This window comes from Haliaeetus leucocephalus, unplaced genomic scaffold, assembly GCF_000737465.1.
Source record: "Haliaeetus leucocephalus isolate CR32 unplaced genomic scaffold, Haliaeetus_leucocephalus-4.0 Scaffold417, whole genome shotgun sequence".
NCBI lineage: Eukaryota > Metazoa > Chordata > Aves > Accipitriformes > Accipitridae > Haliaeetus > Haliaeetus leucocephalus.
In genome coordinates, this window is record NW_010972853.1 from 2,165,534 (window position 1) to 2,182,495 (window position 16,962).

The window sequence follows — 16,962 nt, forward strand, 5'->3', positions numbered from 1 at the left end:
AATGTGAAGATGTGGGGAATTTCCTACAGTCTACTATGTATTTATATGGTATTCATTAAGTGAACTTACACTCTTCAGTGTGAAAAACTGATGGGGGAGGGGGGTAAGTACTGACACTTTTATTATCATAATTACTGGTATTTGTTCACATCTGGGAAGAAAAAAATCTAGCAGGGAAACCACCAATTGCTACCAGAAGGTATTACCTTTGTCCATTTAATTAGAGAAACCAGGGCTGAATGTGCTATATAGAGTATATTTCCCCCTCCCTCACTCCTGGAACTGATTTCTCCTTGTAATTGTTTAAATCATTATGTACATAGGAGACCTTTCAGTGACATTGCTTCTCATGAAGCCACACAGGTGATGAACAGAAGGCTTCAGGTGATTGTAGTATCAATCCAGCATCTTTCAAAGGAAATTTCCAGAAAAGTAAAAAAAAGCAGCTGAGTAAACACAGCTGCAAAAATGATGATGTAGCAATATTATCCAAGCAGATACTTGGGGAAAAATGTTCATTGTACAAATCAACAATAACATAAGACCTTTGTGTGGACTAGACCCTGTTTTAATGGATATGTAAACATACAACCACTTAGACCATCTCAAAACCTCCTAGCAAGTCTTAGTGTTTCAAGGTCAAGTTCTGGAGCTTTTTTCATCCTGAGTCTGCTGTCTCCCCCCCCCCCCCCGCTTTCTTTAATTTACTTTCTCAATGAGAATATTGTGTGTTTAAATATGTTGTTATTAGATTCCATCTCATGCACCTTTAAAGTCTATACTCTACACCTGTGCTTGCAGCAATTGAATCCCTTTTGCTTGGAGTTATTACAATGTTTTGTAAATCACTTACAGGCACTGCTTAATTCTTATTAACTTCAGCCAACAATGCGTGTGTGTGTAGGCTGGGGGAACACTACAGGTGCTTAACAGCAAACAGCAACATTGCAAAACCATCTAAGACAGTGAAAGTTGCAGACTATACTCAAAAGAAACTGTGGTAGGTGGGCAATCATTACCTGAGCTAGATTTTGCTATTCCACAACAAACTCTTGAAACATCCCTCTGAGTTTGACTCCAGGGACCACGTAAGACAACTTAAAGCTTGATTTTTCAGAGGCTAGCTAAATAATAATATCCAAATAGCAGTGTTAAATCTTACGTCTGGAATGGGAGCTTCAATGTTTAAGTCACTCGTGGTGCAGTAACTTACTGAGAACAGTTAGTTGTACTCTCCTAAAGCATCTAATCTTTTTTTGGCACAGAAACAGTTGAGGACTGAGGAAGCCAAAATTGTTCAAGAAAAAGCTGCCAAGATCAAAGAGTGGGTAACACTTAAGCTGAGAGAGGTGAGTCTTTTGCTTGCTGCCAGGTTTCAAGGCCTATGAGTAGGTAGAGCGGCTGCACTGCCAGTGGGCTGCTATGTAGACCAATAGTCTGAGGACAGTCAGTCTGCCACAGAGGTTTTCTGCTTTTTTGGCCCTACACACGTGCAGTTGCAAAGCTAGGGTCGTCCCTCTTATTGAGGGCTATTTACTGCTTTGGGCAAACTATAAATGACTGCGAAGTCACTAATGCCTGAAAGCAGTTTCTGAAGATGTACTGGTCACAAGTGGCTTTCACCTAGCTTTCCTCTGCCTCTCCCTTTTTTCTCTGGGTGCAGTTTCTGTCTCTTTTTCTGACAAAGCAGCTGTGACACAAACACATCCTTTGCTCTTCCTCAATTTGCCATCTCTGACTAATGTTGTTTTCCTGCTGCCCAGCATTTTCTCACGTCTAACCTCTCCCTCCTATCCATCCTGTGGACTTATGCCTCTATCTGGGCCTAATTCAATACCCTCTAGAAAAACTGAGAGATAGCAATGGGTCAGCACACAGTTTTAAAGGTGCAGTAATGGTTTCCAGCTGGGAGTGGGGCACTCTGGTCTTTCCCTTTTATCCCAAGTTAAAGCCATAGATTTCCCAGTTTATGCCAGAAAGGGAAATTGTTGGAGTTGGAAGAAGCAGTCTTTGTGGGCACTAATTTTGTTATGATGTGACTTTGTAATCCCATTAGATTGCCTAGATAATTCACAGAGCTGCTGTGCTTCTCTTTCATTTTCCTATATGAGATAACTTAAGGTGCATCTACATTGCTGACTGGTGCAGTACAAAGGAGGAAGCACAGGGGTTGAGTTCCTGTGACCTGCTGTGAATCCAGGACCATACGGTTCACACTGTATCTTCACTGGTAATGAAGTTCGTGCCAGATGCTGATTCTAGGTACATACCATGCACAAGTGAACCGCTCACAACTGAAGGACTTTGCATCTGTGTTGCAAATGGGTTGCTCTAGACAGCACTCTGGGTGCAATTTCAACTTTGATTCTATCAAGAGGCAAGCCTCTTTGGATGCACCACTGCTGTGTTTAAGAATGTATCTTGAGACACTTCAAGCAAAGGTGTAAGGCAAATTTGCAAAGCATCACTTGTGCACTAATTGCAAATGTAAATGCACCCTTAATGGTTTGGTTTGGTTTTTTGGTTTGTTTGGTTTTTTTTTTCATTCCTTTGGTTATGTGGATCCAGGGGATCTCCTTTTACCACATACAGGGTAAGAGGGAAAAATGCTCCTGGGTGATAGTTTTTTGATTGTCTCTTATGTGACAGTTCTTTCTGGAACAGGAGTAAATGATAAACAATAGCAGGGAAGGAAATTAAAAGACCTATTTGAGAAGTTCAAATAGTATATACAGAGGCTATTTGAGAAAGCACAGCAAAGCGTTTAAGTGGGTTGTCCAGTGGAGCTGCTGAGTAGAAGGATTTCAAGATGACTGGTATACTCATCCATCCTTTTTTCCTTTTCGTGTTAAGACACTTGAATGTAATAAAGAAGAAGACATGTTCTGTATCGTGGAACACACACAGTTTTGCATTATTTTTCAGTTTTTATTATTGTTGTTTCATAGCTTGAGCTAGAAAATTACCACCTGAAAAACTGTAATCAGAGGCTGACGGAGCAAATTGAAGCCCTTCAGGATACATTGCAAGGTAAATGTGTTCACCTGGCACTGTAGCCTAGTAACCACCACAAGAGTGGAAGTCAGCATTCCTGGGTTGTTTTCTTAACTTTGTCAGAAATTAGCACTTGTGACAGTGAGCAAGCAGTAAAATTGCTCTGTTCCTGAATGGCCCATTTTTAAGATGGGAATAACATTGCTTACCTGCCTTAAAAACTCTTAATTGGTTTCCCACCTGTGACTGAACACAGACCCCTTTTTTCAGAATCTGCTTTTGCCATTAAAATAAGCCACTGAGCTCCTGAATTAGAAGCACTCATTGGAATACATAGCAAAACTCTCCATTCACTTCAGTGGTGCAGGGTAGAATTCCCTGAGGTATTTCACTTTACTTCCATGTGTGAATTATTCTCATCCCCACAGAACCTCTGCTGGCATGTGAGCTGAGTAACTGAGGACTGAATGGGTGGGCCAAGGCAGCAGCTGTCTGGTCTGCCTTTAGAAGCTGGGTTCCTCTGTGCTATCAGGTTGGGTTGGAGAAAGCTGCTTACGGTGCTTGTGCTTTTGTGGTTCTTGTTTGATGGATAGATGGAGAACTTTGGTCTCCAGGGCTTGAAATCAGCACCTTTCATCGCAACACATTTTGAAGAGGAAATTCACTCTTAGCCATTTTCATCCTGTTTTTTTTAATGAGCTTGGTTTGGTCACAGTAGGATGACCTAGTTTCCAGAACTTCACTGGGCATGCAGGTAGGGGGCATTTCTTTCCTTCAGAAGTCTTTCTGGTATTCCTATCACTCTGCAGCAAGGGAATAGGGCAAAATTCCTTCTAAATCCCACCACGTTTCTGGCTAAATGCTTTATGACTGGGTTTTTCTCATCCCCTCTGGCTCTGGCTGTTTACAAAAAGAGAATGGCTGGTAAGCTGCGTTAATAATCTGGTATTAAGTGTTCCCTGGATCCCAACTCTCTGGGCAGTAAACAGCTATGCCCTCTCCTCTTATCCTCCACTAGTCTCACTGTGCCAGCCTGAATTCAAAGGCCTCGGCAGAGAGACAAATCTCTTCTTGCTTGCCATGCTAATAATAACAGCCTCCTCTGCTTCATCTCCGGTCACATCTAGGAAGCTGCAAAAATATCAATAATATTTGAAATGAATGGCCTCTTTTCAGTCTACACTAATGATTTACCTCAGGAGCAGAGCAAAATGTGTGCCAGGATTTGTGTGTGCTAGCATTATGTGTTAGGAATAACTTTGTTAGCATTCAGTTCCTTGTGACTCAAGTGCCAAGGTCAGGCTCTCATGGTTGTCTTTTTCTCAGCTGTGTTTCCAAGAGTGGGTTTCATCCTCTCCACAATCAACAGTGATTTATTCTGCTGTTTGTCCTTCCCTCTGTTACTTTGTGTCTTCAGTTTGTTTCTACTTCCTTGTAAATCGCATTAATAGTTAAGCAATGCCTGTAGAGTTTGATGTTCAAGCAGCATTTTCAGCAATAGGTGTGCAGTCACACTCACCCATATTTGTGCAATTTCCAAAGCATCTTATGACTTGGTTCTTTTCAGTCAGGGAAGATATAAATGCCAAGGTCAATCAAAATCATAAAGTGAAGTAATGTCCTCTGCTGCTCCAAGTTTTCTCCACGCTTTCTCATACCCTAAAGCTGCTATTCAGCAGAACCTGTAGAACTGAGATAGTCTTTAAATCTAGTAATTATGGAAAGGAAGAAAGTAGAATAATTATAAAGTGTAGGTACTAAATAGACAAAGGACAATGGAGGCAATCTAGGATCTCTCTTTTATGTCATCTTCTAGTATAGCAGCTGAAGGGGCAGAGAAAAAATAAAGGAAGTTTTAACAGCAAAAACAAGTAAGTAACTTATAAAACTTGCTGACAAAAAGCACTGCTTGGTCATGTAGCACAAAAGGATAGCAAAAAGCTCTAGGGAAATTCTTGAAAAGAGAGTAACCTCACTAATTAGTGTGATGGTTAAGAAGGTCTCCATACATATGCTGGAAGCCTCATCTAGCCCCTAGGAATGGGAGGAACTATACCACCTTATTTGATAGTTTAGATCACTGTAGGCCCATTGAAGTCAGAAGTCATGCTACGTGGTGTTCTGGGCACTTAGATGGTTTTTGTCAAAGTATTGTGTGGATAGGTGCACTTCCTTCTCATGGCTGTTTTAAGAGAAGAGACATAATTGCGGATAGGTAGGAGTAAAAAGTGCTATCTTGTGAGTTAGGCTGAAAGCTTGCCTAGACCAGTATCCTGTCTGCTGGTTGGCTGTGGATGTTTCAGGAAAGAGTGTAGAAAATATTGCAAGTAGAGCTGTCCTTCTCTCTGTGTATCCTTCCAGCTTCTGCTTTCAGTGTTTTGGGAATTTCCTAGGCCAGAACTTGTGTCTAAACTGTTATTTGTACCACTGATAAATTACTTTTTCTGGTCTATCTTTTGGACACTGCATCATTCTATTTCCTTTTTTGTCTGAAAAAAAACCCCAAACCCTTCCTTCTGCAAATTCCAAACACTGCCTGATAATTTCATTAGGCACCCCTTAATTCCACTTCTGTAAGAAACAGCAATTATTCATTTCCTATTTATTTTTTCTGTACTATTCCCAATTATAAATATATAGCGCTTCTGTTACAGCTGTGCCCAGCCATCTCCTTTCCATTCTATATAGTCCTAACCAGGCCAGGGTGCTATTGAAATACAACTGACATGAACAACTTATACTAGCAGGTAACATTTTAGATAGTAAAGCATTTGAATGCTCTAACCATATGTTCTCCATTGTAGATATGACCACCATTCCTCCCTTTGAATCTCTTTGGAGCTGTAATTCTCTGAAGGCCAGAGCACCACAGGCCTCTTTTGCTGAGAAGATAGACCAGAAATCTGTGCTCCTTGCACCTGGTTTCAGACAGCTGTGCCAAACAGGACCTACCAAATGTGTCCTCTCTGCAGCAAACATAGTCCTTGCCAATGACACCTTTTCTGAGGATGGAGAGGATAAATCTCTGCTTTCCCAGAGCACGCTGAAGCTCATGTCTGACCCATCAAGCTGGAATCTCTCCACAGAGAAAGATGTATTCCCAGCCGTAAGTTCTGAGCACAGGTTAGGGTGCTCTGATGCCACATCACTGGACCCTCCAGCTGAGGCCACAAGAATCCTTGAGGCTTTGACTTTCCAGTCGTCTTTGGAAGGAAACCATAGCACTGTGAGCACCTTGCAACAAGTGGCTTTGGACGGCACTCGCTTCTCTGATGATCTGAGTGCCAGGTTCCACTCCCACCGGCTGGACTCCTCTTCCTCAGCAGAACTAATGAGCATGCTTGAGGGCCATCCCCAGACTGCTGAGCCACCCCTGGTTGTGTCAACATCAGCTGTTACAGCACATTCCTTCTGTCCAGGGAGGGAATGCGGCCTTGGCAGTAGTATGACCTTTCCAAAAATACGAACTCCCAATATGCCAAGAGACAGTATCCAACTAGCCAAGAGACATTACAGCCAACCACAGCCAGGGGCTAATTCTTTCGATCGTGTAGTGACCTTAGAGGCTAGCACCTTCCAGCCCATAACAGACTCTCCAATCTGCCACGGGCAAGTGAAGGAGACAGACATTGATGATGATGGGGTACTGGAGACGATGGAGACAGAACGTGGCCCGGTGAGGGAAGAAGCTGGAGCATGTGAGGAACGCAACCACTTATCTGCAGGGCAAAGAGAAGCTGTGAGTTCTGAAGCTGGTGTACTCGACCCAGGAGGTAAACCTCCCACACCACCACTGCACAGATTCCCATCGTGGGTAAGAAATGCAAGGACAACAGTCTGAGGAGTGCTGCTTATCTCTGACTAGTGCCCAGTAGTTAGGCTACAACAGCTCTTGGTCTCAAGCAATTGTTTCCTGTGGACATCGGTCACATTTCTGAAGCACCTAGTCCGACAGTTCCAGATCATGGGGCATGCTGGTTCCACTCAGCATTTTTTTCTTCTTTTCTCTTTATAAGAAAAAAAACTCATGGAAGTAAATAGTGCTCAAGAAACATAGGAATAAAAATGAAAGTCAGGAGGTGCTGCATTGTGGTTTATCCTTACGGGTCATCAAAAGTTAATCCTTAGTTCTGTTTTCATGTGATTAAGATAGAACAGTGAGTCAGAAATGCAAGTGAATGGACCAGACCAAATAGTTTCAGCGTCAGAAAAAGCTGTGAATACTAGAATAGATACATGGATTAGATCTCAGCATTCCTATCTCATGGTATACTTCTGCTCCCAGGAAAATTTTGTGAAAACCATCGGTAAAGTGAATATACGTGTCCAATTGCTTACTTCACATGAGAGAGAAGTTTGTTATTATTACTTTCAGTTACTTCATAGTTCAGATGGTTAGATTGTTTGTTAATGTTGCAATCTAACTTAAACTTGGTGAAAATCAATGTAGTATCAAAAGAGATCATTTCATTATTTTCAGTTTGCTTTTTTAAAGGCATAGGCAGACAAGTGGTTTATTGAAGGTGCAAAGTCAAGCACTCATCTGTTAATGCTCATGTTTTATAATTTTCTTTCTATGAAAACTGCACGTTATTTGTGATCTTTGGCTGTGTCCTTTATGATACCAGTTTAAACCCTAGTATAATCACAGCTGTTTTTCCAAAGAAATGTCTTTTCAGTCCATAATATGGAACTGTGCTGCGGATGAAGCTGGGTAGTGTAGGAAAAGAAACTGCAGTTTTTAAGGTGTCTGCTTTATTTGCTGCAGAAGTCAGAAAAGTATAATGAGCAGTGTACTCACTTGGAAGAAGGGAAGTATGTCTCAGAGATTGGCTACAATTCCTTTCTCTGATCTAGAGTTCCCATGTAAGATTCTTCTAGTCCCTTAAGCTAGATTTTTCACAGGTGATCATCAGCTCCACATGTACCTTCTGAATGTCTAACTTGACTTTAGCAAGTAAATTTGATTGGTGAAGTGCTGAGCATTTCTCTTATGCAACTGTATTCAATTGTTTTCATTACAAACGATGTTACATGATGCTAAATTCTCAAGAAGTCAGGTCTTAGACATCTTGAAATGGGTACTCCAGAGACATTGGATACTTCAAAGAACCTATGTCTGAGTTCCTCTTCTGGAAAACAGTGATAGCACACATCAGTGTCCCTCCCAGGGTTTTTGTAAAATTTTTGTAAATTTTTTTATTAATGTTTATGAAGCATTGCAGTATTATAGTTGGGAACACCACATGAAAAATTCATTATTTTGTTTTCAGACCAGAGTCAAGTAAGTGTATCCAAGTAGGGCAAATTTGAGCATATCAAGCATTAAAGCATGAATAGAATATTAAACAGCAGCTTAATCAGTGAGGGATGTCCATTATATGCCCTGAATAGGAAGTGTTGGGGAAAAAAAAATGCACATATTTCATTAGAGACTAAATCACAATGCATATATGTACAGAAAATATTAATTCTGTCATTTCTTTTTTTGGTGTGCTTGACTGTCCAGTCTTAGGCACTTTCATGTATATGTATTATGTGTATTATCTGATAGTGATTGGTTGTATGCTTTAAGGAGCAGCAAGAGGATTCCTAGCTTTGATTTTTATCCATTTTAGACTGGTTGATGTCTTAGTCATAACATTGCATTTAGTTACAGGTTTGGGTTCCCCCCTTGAAATTTTTATCAATTTGTGAAGCACTTGGAGATCCTTTGAACTGAAAGCTCCATATGTTGTTATAACTGAGACATAGGCTTACTGAGATCATTCCAGGCATTTCTTTCATTCCCTTATCAGAGAATGGGAATCCTTTGCAGGTGGTGCCTCAATAAATTGTCCTGTTTTAGGCCTGTACTTGATTCATTTGAATGCATTGTTAATAAAGTGGAAAACCCAGCTTTTTCCAAGCTGTGATATAGTAATTTATTGGTAACTGCAAGTAGGTGTTCCAGTCTGTGGATATTATCTTTGTAGCATTTATAAACCAAATCTGCTGTGATTCAGGGAATCACACTCAGATGGACATTTCCGCTAATGGTTGTTCGTGTAACATCTGGTGGAACAGAGCAATCTTTCTTAGAGGGCCCCTCCTTCCTGCCCAAAGCTGTGATTGTGATGTGATTCTGTGACATGAGCATTTCTTTTTGCAGGAATCGTGTTTTTGTTTGACCATTGCTGTTCATGGTATTATTGTTCCAGGAGAGTCGAATCTATGCTGTGGCCAAGTCTGGTATGAGGTTGTCTGAAGTGGCTATGGTGAATGATACTTCCAGCTGCTGTAAGTTCTAGATAAGATTCATGCTTGGAGGGAGTTTACAGTGACAGTGTGGGACCTGAGCTTCTGGCTGTTCACATTTCTTCATTTCCTTGGTTGTTTCCAAAGTAAATTTGATTTTGCAGATAGCCACGATAAAGGAAGGAAGGGAGGATACCTCTGATTTCAGGGGTAGTTGGTGCTGGGCTGTTTGAGCCCCTACATTTAGTGACATCTTTGGGGACTCCATTATCTCCTTCATCACTTTCACTGACACTCTTCTGCCTCTGCATGTCTATGGCCTGCTTTTAGTCTTGTGATTCACCATTACCTTCCTCTGTTATGGCTTTTACCTGTTTGGACATGGTGCACCAGATGGCTGTTGTACCATGGGGAGCACAGGGTGGGTAAGATGTCTTACAGGCTAAATGGAGGGAGCGTTGCAGCTGTCTCTGGGAGTTATATGTAATTAATAACATATCCCCTGGCCTTTCTGAGGCCAAACTGTCCAGGATGGTAGTCCTCCATTATTTGATGTTCCAAGAAGCTACCTAAGTTCTTACACGTATATGTGTACCTCTCCATTAAAACCTTCTCCTTTTCACCAGTTTGTATTATTTGCTCTCTTGCTCTCTCTGAATTTTCCCAGTTTCCAATTTCTCGTGTTCAACTTCTGGGCCATTTACCTGTCTCATCTACAGAAATGTCACAGTGCCAGTCTACACTACGCTGAAGGGGGTAAGGAGTTACCTCACTTTTCCTGTTATGAAAAGCATGGTCCAGGGCTGCTAGTAATTTGAGAGAGGAGGGGATGAAGCTGTGCAGTGAAGGAAAGAAAATTTGAGAATGCCAGGAAGTACTGGACGCCAAAAGAATGCAGGAGTAGCAGATAATAAATGTATTTAGAAATACAGAACATTGAAGCAAGTTTTGGTCCAGGAAGCTGCAGTGTGCACTATGAGGCTGTAGAAACCTAAGGGTGATAGTGGGTGTAGCCTAGAGAATGAAATGGAAGAGGGCTTTTCAGAGCTTATGGAGAAGCACAGGGCTTGTGGAACAGTAGGAGGTTGTAACCAGAGGAGACCCAAACAGATCAGACTAGAGAGTCCAGCTTGGAAGGTCTCGGACTAGAAAGGGAGGAAGTGAGTAGCCCTGGGCACAGTAGTGGGCAAGGCAGTGTGAAAATGAAGGGCCTGCATTGATTGCTCTGTCTCCTTACTAAGCAGGGACTGTCCTGGGGAAACTCTTCCCTCACATGCTGACCATACAGGTCTGTTTTCCAGAAAGCCACACAGATCAGCAACGTGCCTTTCTTAGATGAGTCTTCAGGCTCTGATGATGACTGTGGCTCCCATGCCAGCTTTAGGACTTCTACTGCTGGATCTGAGAACAGGAAAGCTAGCATGCCAGGCAGCCCTCGTGCAGTGAAGAGAGGTAAGGTGGGAGTATTACTACTGGGAAGCATGAACTCTGTCCTCACTGGTGGGGCAAGATGTCCTGAACAGCATCATCAGTGACAGGCAAATACTCAGCCTTGGTGATGCTAATAAGGAGTTCTTCCAGAATGTGTGCAGACACCAACAGCTACTCAACAGAAACCTGTCCTTTTAGATGGCTTTCTACTGCTGGTAGATTTCCATCCAGGCAATTGCTAAGCTAAGATTGTGGGAAGGATTGATCTCCCAAATTCATCTCGTATCCAGTGAAGCCATCCATACCTTTTCTGTGACTTCTGCTTGTAAGCAAGCTAGTACTGACACATTAAAGAAAATGTTTTTTGTCTCTGTCACTGGCTGATAATTTCTTGACCAGTAAGCAAACCTTTCCTATCTTTAAGAGGCATCAGGTAATTTGGGTCCTGGCTAGGACAATTTTTCTTGACTGCTAGGAAGGTTAAACTGGATCCTTGAGTGGAATGCATTGACTGATTGTGCAGTGCCATGGACCAGTAGTGGAAGATTCACAGAAAGTAAAACCCGATTGCTGGTTAGGGAGCCTTTTCTTTACTTTGAATGAGAGGAGCTTGAGGCTTTATAATGGATGTTTCCAAGCTGAAAACAGCATGTCTGTGCCTTAGATAACAAGTCTGATTTATTTTTTTTAAATATTATTTTAATCCCTGTTTATTCAGCAACAAATTTATTTCACTGTCGGTATCCAAAATTCACTCTCACTACTTGTCTTCCTAGGGAAAAAAAAAAAAAGGTCTTAGAAGTTTGGTTAGTGGAGTTTTAGTTTCCAAAGTCTGATCTGATTTGTTCTTCTTGAACAAAAAAGCCTTAATAGTGAACTCTGAAACTCTTTCAGAGTGTGCAATATTCAGTGCATGCTTCTGTCTAGCCATGATTCTCATTCTTTCCTTTATTTTGAACAGGTGTATCTATGTCCTCACTGAGCTCTGAGAGTGACTATGCCATCCCTCCTGATGCCTACTCCTTGGATGGTGACTATTCAGAACCAGAACATAAGCTACAGCGAACATCTTCTTATTCCACTGATGGTGGAATCTGCACTGTAAGTCTTGCTGCCTCATGGTTGTGAAGGGATGCAAACAGAGCCTTGGCCTTGAAAGTGAAAAAGCGTAACTACAATATATTGAGTTATCTTCTGCAAAGAGATGCTCTAACAGACTGGGCTGTTGGTCCAGCTGGTTTGTATCAAAAGAGACTATCTGATGCTTTAGAAGGTGGTGCAATTTCTGTTTTGTGGTTAGATAAAAGTATAAGCACCAAGGGCTATGTTCATTCCTGATGGCCTGTACTGGTTTTCTGTACTTGTATTCTACTTTAATGATGGCCTTACGCTTTTGTGACAAAAAACTTTGGAAATTCAGAGGAAGGAAGGAGAAAGGATAGAACATTTTGGCCTAGGGAAAAACGCTTAAACATGGGCAGCATTAAATTCAGTACTCTTGAAAGCAAGAGATAAGTACAGGATAAGGAACAGGAGTCAAATCATGGCTTAGAGCCAGCCTTCACTTTTATTTGGAAAATCACTGCTATGGTAGGAAGACAAGTTTTCAGTGCATCAAACAATCAGTGAAATGATCTTCAGATGCATTCTTTACTAAAACAATGCAATGTGGTATTTGCAGCTACACAGATAGTCTAGGACTCTCTCCAAGTTGAGCAGAGACCTTGGATGGCTGCTACTCACATCAGGCAGAGTAAAGCAGAAAATGATGGAGATGCAGCAAATATCTGAGCTTGATTTCAGTACTCTTTCATTTGTATTTTGAGAGGTGCAAGATAACCTCTTCTCCCCTTTGCTTTTTGCCCTCTAGGAACCCATGGAGAAATCAGGTTACTTGCTGAAAATGGGCAGCCAGGTGAAGATGTGGAAGAGACGATGGTTTGTTCTAAGAAACAGACAAATCATGTACTACAAGTCTCCGGTGAGTCACTGGGATACATTTACTCCTGTGTGGAGGCACAGGGGAAGGCTGTCTGCAGAACCAGTTCCAGGCTGATATCACAAGCAGAGTGGGCAGCCACGGGCAAGCTTCCCCCAAAATGTCCTGCCAAAGAGCTTTATGCCTGACCCACAGGTTCAACCGTGGGTCTCTGCTTAGGCAGGGAAACTCCTTGTGGTAGCAGTTTCCAGGAGATGAAAGGTTATTCACAAGGACAGAAGCTTGATGCCTACTGGTTAACTTCATACACATGATGAAAAGTAGAAGGCATACCATGGCCCAGCTTTGGTCATGTTTAAGATGAAAATAAAGGAAAAATAAATTACAATACCAGGAGGGCACAGATACATACTCATCAGTCAGTATATGGGGCTCTGAGCAAAACTATGATTTTCAGGGGAAAGAAAGCTGGATTCTTTCATTTTGCACCCTCCTACATGGACGTGGAAGTATTAGAAAACTAGGGTAAAATTGAAAATAAGCTTTCATGAAAAATCCTGTCTTACAATGACCAATGAAACAATATTGAGAGCGCATGTTTGTGCATTCAAAGCTTTCCAAATTTTTTTTTATAACTCACAACTGTTTCAAATGAAGTTACGCTATTTCAAAAATTCTAGTGGTATGCACTCAAAATTTGTATATGCAATAAAATACATTTATTGTTGGCCTTGGTTATTCTGCTGTACTTAGCTACATTACAGAGAATTATATTTAGGGATATTCACCTTCCATATTTTTTTCTTCTGGACACAGCAATTTCCTCCATACCTGCATAATTACATAGTATTTCTGTGTATATACACATCTTTGCTTACAAGTCAGGAATATTGAGAAGATTTATTTTCAATTTTTTTGTTTTTTCAGTTGTCATATTCTGACAAGACAAAAGTATACCTTAGGGCACAATGCATCTTTTTTTCTGATACTAGGTTTATCCGTCAGAATTCACAAGCAAATTATACATATATATTATATACATACATATAAAAAATAATTTCATAAATATGCAGAATTTAGACTGTTGGTTGGAAGGGACTTCTGGAAGACCCTAGTCCAACTGATACATTGAAGACGGACTGTCACCAGACACTCATGGCTTTGTCTAGCTGAATCTTGAAAAATTCCAAAGGTGGAAATTCAGCCACTATCTGGGTAGCTGTTTGGTGTTGTATTGCCTTCCCAGTGAGAAAGGTTTGGTTGTTTGGGTTTTTTGGTGTTTTTTTTCCCTAATGTCCAATCTGAACTTTGTAAGACCGTACTTGTTGCCATTACCCTTGTTATATTGTCTGCCACTACTGAGGAGACTTTTGCTTCATCATTGCAATGGGATCACGCTGTCTCACGTTCAGCCTGGCAACCGTCAGCTGTCCTTTCCAGCTCATGAATGCAGACTCCAACCTGCACATGCATATTATGCTGTATTTAAGTACTCCAAGACCCATCTGAGTTTCTTTTTCCTACTGAAAAAGTTGCTTGCTTTTCTTTCCTCAGAGTGACGTTATCCGCAAACCACAAGGGCAGATGGAACTGAATTCTTCATGCCAAATTGTCAGGGGTGAAGGGTCCCAAACATTCCAGGTAAGTGTTGCTTTTTCATCCTGCAGATAACCACACACTCAGTGGCTGGGTGAGAGAGCACTTACCTCAGGCTGAGTGGTACTGTATGTCTCAAATGATGTGAGCTAACTTTATCTGTCCCCTGTGTTTCCTGGCACAATCCAGGCAGTTAGTTTAATAAATAATGGGGAAAGACCTAAACTGTAACCCAAATACAGCTTTTTGAGATTGAAAGTGATTCTCCTTTATTTTTGTTTTGTTTTACACCATAGCACTTTCCTTTTTTGCAGTTAGGACTGAGAGCTTGAAATTTGTGGGGAAAATTGATTCTTACAACAATTAAAACCTGATAGTACCTAGGATCTCTTCTTTCTGAAACACTCTTCTCGCAAGATCTCTGTCCTGACTTTACACATCTGGAGGGTCTGAAGAAACATCTGAAGTGTTGGATTCCTATTAGAATTCAACTTCTGAAATATTAGAAATTAGCCCATCACAGGGTTCAGTTTTAAGTCATTATTGTTAGAGGACTTGATTATTAAGGTGGCATTAAAGTTTCTCTCATACTCTGAAAGGCACGTGGCCTGACCTGTTAGCTACCTTCTGCCCTTACGGAACTGAAGAACTGAAGTTGCTAAGGCTTAATACTATTAAATTCATAGCATCTTTCCTCTCACAGTCACAAGCTATTGAAGGCAGAATGCCAAGGAAAAAAAAATCATTTATGTAGTAACCTTTAAAAAGAAAAATCAGCAGCAGCACTGAGAAACAAGAAACGATGTGAGAGGACACAAAGCCACAATACCTAACAGAAACAGCAGAGAGCTCATGAGAATTTGATTCATCTGAGTTTCAGTACTTTCACTTGGGCTTTGAGGGTTCGCGCCTTTTTTCTTACCCCCAAAAAATCCCTCCTGAACCACCCCCAAAAAATCTGTATGGGATAATGAAACTCAGCAGCTGAAGAAAAGATTTGTAGGTGTGCAGATTTATACTTCTGCACTCCTTTTCCTTCCAGCTCGTGACAGAAAAGAGAACCTACTTCCTGACAGCAGACTCTCCCAACATCTTGGAGGAATGGATTCATGTCCTACAGAGTATCCTGAGAGTGCAAGTGACTGGTCCTGTTGGTGTTCCTCACAGTGATGCTAAACCTACTGTGAAAGGTTGGCTCACCAAGGTAGAATACTATTTCTTTATTCAGTTTAGCTTAGTATTGACTGTGTACCAGCTTCTTGGTTTGCACAGTAAATGTCAGCAAGAAATTAGTATTTTAGTACTGCCTAGAAGAGTGGGGAAAGAAAGAAGAGTAGCAGTAGATCTCTGTATTTGAGAGGAACATTTGTATAAATGATAAGGAATGGGACAAACAGGCCTACTGAGAGATACTGACTTTGTCAAATAGTAAGTTATAACAACTGTCTAGCTTATGTATGCTTTTCTTCAACGGAATTCACAGCATGTCATAGTAAAAGAAAAAACAATAGGAAATGCTGTTAAATGTCACATTTAATTGATCTTAACTTGGTGATATAGGAGAATTTCACAGAAATGGCTTGTATGGTTCTAGGTTAGCATTTATTTCCATCATAACAGACTGCAGGTGCATTAGTGCAATGTACAATGGCTGAAAATTCTTATGCTTTATGCCATTTCCATAGATCAGTTTTGCATAGCAAGTTACTATGAATTTTTTAATAGAATTCTGGTCAGCATCTACAGATGGCTAAAGACAACCTGCATCCAAAGCTTGTTTATCTGCAATAGGAAACAGCTCCCTAGACTACATGTTGACCGGTCTTTTCCTGCTGAGATTAAATGATTTGTTTTTATAATCTTAAAAACTTTATTCTTAATATTGTATTTCAGGATAAAGAAATGATGGCTTGTTATGAATGAGTAAAATACTTAACAAAACCTTAGACCCGTTTCCATAAGCACCAGTGTCCCATCTACTTAGGTGGGATGTACTTTTCTGCTTTTGGAAGTGGTGCTCTGTATGTTTTGAGAGGAGCTCCAGTTAGCATAGAACTGCAAGATTTTAAGGGAGAGTTGAATTGAAAGTTGAAATCCTAGAAAATCGTTCCAGCAAGAAAACACTGTTGATGTTAAAAACATGTATTTGCCCTCCTTACAGGTAAAGCATGGTCACTCTAAGCTGGTCTGGTGTGCACTGATTGGAAGAACTTTCTACTACTATCGAAATCATGAAGATAAGGTAATTCCTTTTCCCCTTTTGTTTCTGAACCCTCCCTTCCCATTTCTCATGAAGCTTTCTTTTCTTTTACTGCTTCTGTGTCTCATGCTTCAAGCTCTTCCTTGGTTATACTTCTCCTCTTCTAACAGCATCTGCTCCACAAAAAGAAATCAGTATTTTCTCTGTGGTTTTTTTTTGTTTTTTTTTTTAAAAGCTAAAATGACAAAAGACTCAGAAGGCAAGTGACTCTCTTTCTCAGTTCACTGTATATCTTGTTTCTCGCTTTCTCCATTTGGTCCTGTGAAGCCTTTAGAGCAGACTTTTATACAGCAGCTGATATATTCTGCATACTGTCACAAAAATAAGTAGCAACAACAATATGGGAAGAGGGAGGTCATTTAATCAGTGTAACGTGTTTCCATTTCTGGAAGCTTGGCCCAATGGTCCATTACTTTGTCTTGGTGATGTTGAAACCAAGTTTCAGAATATGAAGTAATCTTGTGACTCATACTTGGGATTGACCTCCAGAGTTAGCACAGCAGAT

General features: G+C 40.8%; 1 protein-coding gene across 1 annotated transcript in view; it reads left to right on the top strand.

The window, feature by feature from the left end:
- Positions 1-16,962, top strand: part of PLEKHH1 (pleckstrin homology domain containing, family H (with MyTH4 domain) member 1) — a 44,899-nt gene that overhangs the window by 11,068 nt on the left and 16,869 nt on the right. The window contains exons 4-14 of the mRNA XM_010574180.1: positions 1,266-1,349; positions 2,949-3,030; positions 5,799-6,808; positions 9,195-9,273; positions 9,899-9,987; positions 10,533-10,683; positions 11,624-11,763; positions 12,533-12,643; positions 14,156-14,242; positions 15,240-15,401; positions 16,359-16,439. Coding sequence (XP_010572482.1) covers positions 1,266-1,349; positions 2,949-3,030; positions 5,799-6,808; positions 9,195-9,273; positions 9,899-9,987; positions 10,533-10,683; positions 11,624-11,763; positions 12,533-12,643; positions 14,156-14,242; positions 15,240-15,401; positions 16,359-16,439 — 2,076 coding nt within the window. The remainder of the gene's footprint in view (positions 1-1,265; positions 1,350-2,948; positions 3,031-5,798; positions 6,809-9,194; positions 9,274-9,898; positions 9,988-10,532; positions 10,684-11,623; positions 11,764-12,532; positions 12,644-14,155; positions 14,243-15,239; positions 15,402-16,358; positions 16,440-16,962) is intronic.